This window comes from Myotis davidii, unplaced genomic scaffold, assembly GCF_000327345.1.
Source record: "Myotis davidii unplaced genomic scaffold, ASM32734v1 scaffold147, whole genome shotgun sequence".
NCBI classification, from domain to species: domain Eukaryota; kingdom Metazoa; phylum Chordata; class Mammalia; order Chiroptera; family Vespertilionidae; genus Myotis; species Myotis davidii.
The window spans coordinates 10430771-10440160 of record NW_006383010.1 but is presented as its reverse complement, the minus strand read 5'-3'; the positions used below and the strand labels follow the sequence as shown (position 1 = coordinate 10440160).

Sequence of the window (9390 nt, the reverse complement as noted above, 5' to 3'; positions counted from 1 at the left end):
GAACGGTGGGAAAAGGATGGTTGGCAGTCAACTGACCTTGAAAGTCAAATGTACTTTACACATGATTCAGTAGCACTGCATTCAATCCAGTGTTTTCTTTGCGAGCAGAAAATAAAGTGCTGCGTTCTTTGATGAACTCCAATTCCTCCTCAGCACACACACATTGTTCCTTGATGAAGGATCTGCATTTTCCCATTCACAAAGTTAAACCTTACAGATTCTTTATTCCACCTGGGAAAGGCCACACTTACCTCTAGGTTATAACCTATAACCCTTCTTCTCCTCACACACTCTGATTCCTTTTGAATCTGAGATATTATTTTTAGGAAAACTTTGTGGCCTCTAGGTTTGAATAACTTCTGCAAACGTAGGTAATAAGCAACTTTAGGCAAACTCAGAGGTGCAGTTATTTTAATGACTAGATGATGATGGCCTTACCAATGTTACTTTTCATAATAGGATAAATGATAAGTTATTTTAATTACTCCAATTTCTCTTTTCATTTTACTCAGAGGAGTCTAATCCAGGTCAACACTCATTCTGGAAACTCATCAGTTTACCCAAGGTTGCGCTCCTAACCTTCATCATCACCTCGCTCAGCGCCTGCTTCGGCTTCCTTGACCCGACTCTGTCTCTCTTTGTTTTGAAGAAGGTAAGCAGCCTGATTGCTGAAGAGCTCCATGTTGTAGCAAGACTTACGCAGAATGAGAACTGCACCCTGAGGTAGCCTGTACCTTTGATGTCCCTGAAACTAGGGGTCTGATTCTGTGTAAATGAAGGAAGCCTTTCACTAAGTGGCTCAAACATTTGTCTTCTTCTTTCCAAGGCCAAGCTTGAGTCATCATAGGTCTGGCTTGTGTATCATCCTGGCTCCTTAATAAGGACACCTTTCCTCTGTCTGTTGGAATTTCAGTGGGGAACTTGGCTTTTTAGGCGATCGCATAGAATTGAATGTGTACAGGCTATATTATATGTAGGATAGGAGGGAGGTCCCCAGAGCCTCTCCATCTTTTCAGTGCTGAGGAATTAATACTGAATTATAAAAGTTTGATATCATAGAAATTTGTTTTTAGATATTTTTGAAAAAGATTATTAATAATGCAATAAAGTATATTACCAAGCCTGGTAGTTAACGATACTGGAGAATTAACGTGTCAACACTGACTTTATGTGAAGCCCTAGAATTAAAAAAGCACAGTTACCAGAAACACCACCCTGTGAAGTCACTAAAGCCAGTTTTGGGTGTGTAAACTACCCAAAAAGATAAACCTGGGGCTATAATTATAATGCATGGCCCAAGGTTTAGAGAATTGAATACCAGGCTTAAGCAGGGAGCATCCAGGAAGTAACACATAAGAAAACTGTTTTATGTTTGTGGAGACACATCCCATTCACATCAACAATGTATTCTTCCAGGAAGTTGTGTCTAAAAGTTTGTAACCATTCTCTGGTAAACCTACGTCACTATTGTCTATCTTATAAGAAATCTTTAGAAATGTATTTTTATGATTTTTTTTAACCTTTCTTCTGACTTCTTATCAGTTGTTTGAATAGGTGGTTTGCTGCCAATCCTGGTTTCCCAGCCTTTAGGGTAGGAGGGCTCCACCCTGTCTCCTCCCTATTGTAATATCAGAAGAGGGCATATCTGACTTTACATATCTTGCTTTTGTATCTTTTTTCTTTAAAACACTAATTCTTAGCATGAGTTAATATTTGTCATAAACATTGTTAAAATATTAACTGGCTCATAATTAAATCTCCTGGGTCTAAGTTAGAAAATTAGTTAAGGAAATTGAGGAGAATGAGAACAACTCAGATAACCAAAAAAAAAAAAAAAAAAAAAAGGCATTTGTATCATATTGGTAATAATAACAGTATCAGAGTTACATGGTAGCTTACTGTTTCAAAGCCTTTTAAAATGTGTCATACCATTGAAGTATTTATTTAAATATTGCTATCCCTTTGAGATGGGTAGAGTAGATAATATCATCAATGATTTTTACAATGATGTGACAGTCTGTGGACAGTCACATCACCTGATTGCTTGTTAGAAATGCAAATTCCCAGACTTTGAAAAAGGCTTAGGGCCCAAGAACCTCTCTTAATAAATTCTCCAGGTAAATTTTATGCACCTAAAGTTTGCAAAGTATTCATTTATATGTAAAAACTGATTCATAGAAGCAAAATTATATGTTTATTGTCAAGTGCTACAAAGCAAAAATCTAGGACATCTGACCTCTGGTTAGGTGTTTGTTTTTTCCCCCTCATAGAGAAAAAGTAATCCATTGACCAATAGACAAACCTTAGGAAGGATACTGAGTGTTATTAATAGACTGATGGTAGATAACAAGAGCTGAAGAAATTGCAAAATAAATGTTTATTTTAAAAATGACTTAATCATGTACCTTTAATACAAGATTTCTTTTACAGTTTAACTTACCAGCTGGACACGTAGGACTGGTATTCCTGGGTTTGGCACTATCCTACACCATTTCTTCTCCACTCTGTGGTCTACTAAGTGATAAAATTCCAGTATGTACACTTAATTTATATTTAAGAATTGCTTTTGTATGTTTAGACCAGTAGTTTTCCAACTGTACTCTAGAGCTCTAGAGGTTCATTGATTAGAATTGATATATTCTTTTGTTTTTAAGCTAGAAGCCCTGTGCACGGCATTTGTGCACTGGGGGGAGGGGTATCCCTCAGCCTGGCCTGCACCCTCTCACAACCCAGGACCCCTGGGGGGATGTCCGCCTGTCGGCTTAGGTCCTTAGCTCTGCCACAGAGGTGGGAGAGCCTCCCGCCACCACCACTGCGCTCGCCAGCTGGCAGCCTAGCTTCTGGCTGAATGGCACTCCCCCTGTGGGAGCACACTGACCACCAGAGGGCAGCTCCTGCATTGAGCATCTTCCCCCGGTGGTCACTGTGCGTCATAGCAACCAGTGGTTCCGCCATTTGGTCATTTTGCATATTAGCTTTTTATTATATAGGATTTCTACTTCATTAAGGTGTAATTGACAAAATGCTAATATATTTAAAGTTTACATCGTGGTGAATTGTTATGTATATATAGTATATTGTGTAAGGAGTTCCTCCATCTAGTTAATTAGCACATCCATCACTTCACCTATTTATCTTTTTTGGGGAAGGTGAGAACATTTACATTCTAACATATTCAATTTTTTGAGCTGATGGAGAGGTTCCAGTGTGAGGTTCCACTGACTTATAGCCTGAGCAAGTTCACTTTGCATTAGACTTTGTAAAGATTAAAAGCTACCTTAATACAAAAAAATGGATTGACTTTAATAATTAGGCCAGAATTCCAGAGGTATTGGGTCTTGATCCAACAGAGAGGAGATAATTTGGTTTTCCTGTGGGAGTGAAGAGCTTGGCCACATCAGTATGCATTAGTTATTCCCCTGACAGAAAGTTCCTTCTATTCTCCTTAACTAGGTCTAAACCATTCAGTCCAGATAACTAATGTAAAGAAATAGTGCTGTTAGCCAACTTTTAAGCTTCTATAGCATTAGTGCTTATTTGTCAAGATCTAAATTACATGGAGATTACTAAGAAAAGCAAGTGTCTTAAATAGTGTTTTAAGACATAGTCTTACATATAACTGAGCAGCTATTATTCCCCTATAATTTTTAGCCGGCATTCAAGTAGTGTATAAGGAATAATTTTAGTGGGCACTTTTTTAATAATGTAAAATTTCCAGATGTTTTACCTGCTTGTTCCTTGTAGTGACTGCTTTTTAAATTGTTAGATTTGAACTATTTCGTCATGTACAAAATCTTCCATCCATTTCCTTTGCCAGGAATCCTTGTTTTTGCGTATTCCCTGTGTTTGGGTATGTTGTCCTTGCTTTTGTGTTTACTGCCTACCTATTTTCTCTTAAATGTAGAATTTTGTTTTCTTCAATATATTTGGACTTTTTAATACCATGACTTATGCTCATCAGTGATTTTTTAAAATATTCCTTGTTCATGGAAGGTTTTAAGAGTTTCTTTGGTCCCTTTCTTTATCAGCATCTAAGGAAATGGTTTCTGGTTTTTGGAAACATAATCACAGCAGGCTGCTACATGCTGTTAGGACCAGTCCCAGTCTTGCACATTCAAAGGTAATTTTTTCTTCTCTGTAATTTTGGTCAAATAGCATTAAGAATTGTTTTTATAATTTGGTCTGATATTAGTATCTCTTAGTATTTCAAGCCTTATAATTGAAACAATTACTTTAGCTTATGACAGCATTGGATTGTTTGTTAGACTGACAGTATTTATCTTACTAGAAGCTAGCAGCGGTACAAGCAAACAGGAATGCGTAAGATCTGTATCAAATGAGAAATATCCTTATTCTCCCTTTGTGTTTCAATATCATACTTTTTTGTTGACACTTGTCTTTAGTTGATACTTAAAATGTTTTTTGTTTTAAGGAAGGCAGGGACCAAATGTGTTTTTTTGTTTGTTTGTTTGTTTGTGTCATCCTTACTATGTAGTAGCTGCTCAGTAAAGCTTGTTTTTTTAACATTTTTATTGATTTCAGAGAAGAAGGGGGAGGGAGAGAGATAGAAACATCAATGATGAGAAAGAATCATCAGTTGGCTGCCTCCTGCATGCCCCCTACTGGGGATCGAGCCAGAAATATAAGCTAGCTAGCCAGTCAGCCAATCCCCAAACACCAGATAGGGTTGACTATGCCGCCCCAATCAGATACTTTTTAGTTTTCTCTTCCTTTTTTTTTTATTGTTTATCCTATCAAAGCTTCTTGCCTTCTGTCCCATTTTGCAGTTCTCAGAAAGGAGACTGTTTTTATCACCTAAATTGTCTTCATTTGGAAATAGTACCGATATCACATTCAGTGAGGTAATGGGTGCTAGGTAACTGGCATAGTGCTCCACGTGGTACAAATACTAGTTTCCTGTCACTTTACCACCTCCCTTCTCTGACATTTTTTAGCCAAATGAATTTCAAAGCCAAGCAATTGAAAGAAGAACATTAGCATTGGCGCTTTCACCAATTTTGAAAGGATTGTGCAGGTGATATAAGGCAAGTTGACTCCAGACACGTGATATAGGTGACAGAAGACATTGAGATATCAGGATGAATTGACCCCCACCCTCAAGTATAAGGAGCTAAAAGGATGGGGTCACTGAATGAAATGTGACCAGATGGGAATGAGGACAAGACCAGGCCTGGAATCTGTGAAAGGAACTTCTCTGGGATCCCACCGGCTTCCCTTATCATGAAGCTTTGTGTCTCTTCAAAGGCTAATTTTTGTTTTTCTACGAAACTCTTTTGCAGTCAACTGTGGCTGCTGGTGCTGATGTTAGTCGTGATTGGCATTTCCTCTGGAATGAGTATAATCCCAACTTTCCCGGAGATTATCAGTTGCGCCCAGTAAGTTACTTTCATTTTGTATTTTTTTAACTATATTTTTATTGATTTCAGGGAAGAAGGGAGAGGGAGAGAGAAATAGAAATATCAATGATGAGAGAGAATCATTGATCGGCTGCCTCCTGCACACCCCACACTGGGGACCAAGCCCACGAACTATGACATCCTGGTTCACGCTCAACCACTGAACCACGCTGGCCAGGCAAGAGCTGTATTTTAAACAGGCTTTTGTGAATTTCTCAATTTTGTGAGATTTTGGAAGTGTTTTTTTTTTCACAATAGTATATCTTTATGATATCATGTCACACACTATTGTGATATAAACAGTATATGCAATAATGCAATAGTATAAATGACAATGTATACAGTAATAGTTAAACTGGGTTGTGGGTAGAGGCGTAGTTTGGTTTATGTACAGATGCACATTTAAACAACCAAAGCAAAATGGAAAAGCCTCAGCATTATTCCTCTCTCGTGGAGGAGGTCCATCCAAGAGCATAGAGTGACCAGGCAAAATGGTTCTAGTACCAAGTCCAATGCGTGAGGGGTTTGCCAAGCCATTCTCTCACACCAGCTGGGTGGCCTACAATTCAACTCAGTTCTGACACTGACCACACACAGACAGCATCAGATTTCACAGGCTTAGGGCTCAGTCCCACAAGACTGTCCCCACTTCAGATGCCAGTCACAAGCTCAGGGTATCACCTGTACCCCTGACTGACTGGCTGTCAATTACATGTCCTCATGACCCCCTCCTTGGATTTGATTCATTTGCTAGAGCAGCTCACCAAACTCCAGAAACCAATTTACTCCCTAGATTATGTTTATTAACAAAGGATAATAAAGGGTAGGAATCAACAGCCAGATGAAGAGATACACATGGCGGGGTCCTAAACAAAGGAGCTCCTATGCTCATGGAGTCTGGGCCCTGCACGTTGGCAGGTGTAAGGGTTCCGATTCACCAACCAGGAAGTTCTCTGAACCCTGTCCTTTTGGTTTTTTTTAATGGGAGTTTTATTACTCCGGCATGGTTGATTAAATCGTCGATCACTGGCAGTTGATTGGTGAATGGTGAATGGTGTGGAGGGATGAGGGTGGGGGGACTACAAGTTTCAACCCTCTAATCACAGAAACAGCTCTCCTGGCAGCCAGCCACCATCTTTAGGTGTTTTCCAAAAGTCACCTCATTAATATAACAAAGACTTTTATTGCTTTCAATCAGTTAGGACATTTCAAAGTTTTTAGGAGCTGTGTGTGCCAGAAATGAACCAAGACCAAACATGTACTTCTTATAATAAATCACAGTATCACACCAGGCATTTGTCACTTGGTCAGCAGTCTCCCATTTAGCAGGCTTGATGATGGAGAACACAGAGTGAACTTGGGGGAGTTTATCCCTTCAGGGAGAATACTGGCCTTGAGGCTGTGTCAGCAGCATCTCCCACAGGAAGCAGAAGCTTCTCTGCATTTTCTAAAAGTTGCCTTTACATGCTCATCCCATTTTAAGAATTTCTTCATTATATATTTTTCTGAGCATATAGTGCAAATGGGTTGTGATTCTTAATGTTGTATCTTATATATGCAACAAAATTATTTTTTAGAAAACTAGGAAATAGACATTAGTATGAAAATTCCTTCAACTTAGATTAGCTTTTTATCTTAGAAATGGAGTAAGATATTGGTTTTGTTTTTGGTTTTGTTCAGATTCCTCCTGGCTTCCTTTATCCATATGCACAGTTCTTGTCTACCACACAGCGTCCCTTGCAGTCACTGATACACTCTTGTCTCTCTGCAGTGAGAATGGGTTTGAAGAAGGATTAAGTACACTGGCCCTCGTGTCAGGTCTCTTCAGTGCAATGTGGTCCGTTGGGTGAGTAGCCACTGAATTCCAGTCACCCTGGCAGATGGAAAATACTGTCCCTCAGTTACAGATGAACAAATGGAGATACCAGATGAGTTAGCCAAGGGAACACAATTTATTTAGGGCAGAACCAGAGTTTTACCTGTACCCTCTGACTCTGAGATCATTGGTTATGCCAGCAGTTTTATATACCTAACCAAAATGGTCCCATGGGTGTCTTATAAAAATGATATTTTTAAGTTCACTTATCAGGACCATATCTCCATTTTTAAAATTTATTTAGTTATTTATTTTGTTACTCTATACCATGCCAAAGGGATAACTGTATGCTGGCAATGTAGATATCCATAAATATGTACTGAATTAAATTATCTTTAATATAAACACTGAGTAGAGAGAATAGTATAAAAATTATTTTGAATGCCTGTCTTTTTTAAATTTTATTTTCGTGTAAGGCATCAACTTTTCAAAAGCAGTTATAATTATACAATTGTTTAAAAGATTTAAGCATCATCATTTTCCAGGTAGAACCATTTTCTTATACCCAATGCTAGGTCCAGGAATCACCTTTTTTCTTTAGAACTTATAGTTCCAATTTAATGAAAACCTGTAACTGAAGGAGCATGCAGCCTTAGGAATGATCTCTCTCCCCCCCTCCTCCCCATCTCTCTCTCTCTCTCTCTCTCTCTATTGTTTAATACCCCTTCTTTTTTTCATTGTTAGTGCTTTTATGGGACCAACACTGGGTGGATTTCTGTATGAGAAAATTGGTTTTGAATGGGCAGCAGCTGTACAAGGTCTGTGGGCTCTGACAAGTGTGAGTAATCAGTCTTTCATTTTCATTTTATTTGTGTGGAGAAACATGACTTTGAGAATTGACATTAACTAATAACTTCGATTGTGTTAAAGGGACTATCAATGGGCTTGTTTTATCTATTGGAGTACTCAAGGAGAAGAAGAAGGTATGGTCAATTCTTGAACTACTTTCTCCCTTTAAAGTTGGCTTGTGGCCCAACCTGGTTTGGCTCAGTGGATAGAGCATTGGCCTGCAGACTGAAGGGTTCTGAGTTCAATTCGTCAAGGGCACATGCCCGTGTTGCGGGCTTGATCCCCAGTATGGGGCATGCAGGAGGCAGCTGATCAATGATTCTCTCTCCTCATTGATGTTTCTACCTCTCTCTCCCTCACCCTTTCTCTCTGAAATCAATAATAATAATAATAAAAGTTGGCTTGTGGAGACTGTGTATGCATATATGCATACACAGTCTCCACAAGCCAACTTTTATTTTTTATTATTTTTTCCTTAATAATCCTTTACTGTTGAAAGCATTACATCTGAGAAGAGTAGTTGAAAATCAACAAAACTTTGTGTTTCTAGATGATCAAACTTGGGCTTGAAGATGTTATTGACCCTAGGTCTCCTGTTTCCTCTGTTTACTTTTTATTCAAAATGCACTGATTCTGTGAATGTACCTTTGTATATTAACAAGAAAGAATGTGAATTGACTGGGACAGGCTGGAGGGGGTCAATGGGGGGAAAAAACGGACATATGTAATGCTTTCAACAGTAAAGGATTATTAAGGAAAAAATAATAAAAAATAAAAGTTGGTTTGTGGAAATGAAAAAGAAACACCATTCTACCTCCATTCTGACAGTCAGCAGATTGTTAGGTGCTCTAAGCCTCAGGGCTTGGCAGATGTCTTTGAGGAGGTAGTTAGGTAGAGACATAGGTACTGAATTTTTGTAAGATGAGAAATACTACGATTCTTCTTTTCTTTCCTTCAATGTAGATCAAAAGTTCACAGTATCCTTGGCACAGAGGAGGAACAGCGTGCTCTCTTGCCTGATGAAAACCAGCCTTGAGAACCTTGGGAGACACAGGGTTGGGAGATGGATGTTCCTGGCCTTGAATATTAAAGTTGGAAAGTTTGAAAAGTGTTCTTAATTTTCGCACAGAACTCCATGAACCCACACCAGCATCCTGGAAGTGTCCATTTATTTTTGGATGATCCATGGTGGCTGGCTGCACATACTGTTGTCCTGCAAGGCTGGCCTGCTGAGCCCTGGCCGATTTGGCTCAGTGGATGGAGCGTTGGCGTGCAGACTGAGGGATCCCGGGTTTGAGTCTGGTCAAG

General features: G+C 39.0%; 1 protein-coding gene across 1 annotated transcript in view; it reads left to right on the top strand.

The window, feature by feature from the left end:
* The window catches only part of SLC18B1 (solute carrier family 18, subfamily B, member 1), an 18157-nt gene extending 8967 nt beyond the window's left edge, over positions 1-9190 (top strand). Inside the window, exons 5-12 of the mRNA XM_006778517.2 lie at positions 513-652; positions 2431-2532; positions 4029-4120; positions 5301-5396; positions 7189-7263; positions 7978-8071; positions 8164-8216; positions 9046-9190. Coding sequence (XP_006778580.2) covers positions 513-652; positions 2431-2532; positions 4029-4120; positions 5301-5396; positions 7189-7263; positions 7978-8071; positions 8164-8216; positions 9046-9118 — 725 coding nt within the window. The 3' untranslated portion in view covers positions 9119-9190. The remainder of the gene's footprint in view (positions 1-512; positions 653-2430; positions 2533-4028; positions 4121-5300; positions 5397-7188; positions 7264-7977; positions 8072-8163; positions 8217-9045) is intronic.
* The last annotated feature ends 200 nt before the right edge of the window (positions 9191-9390 follow it).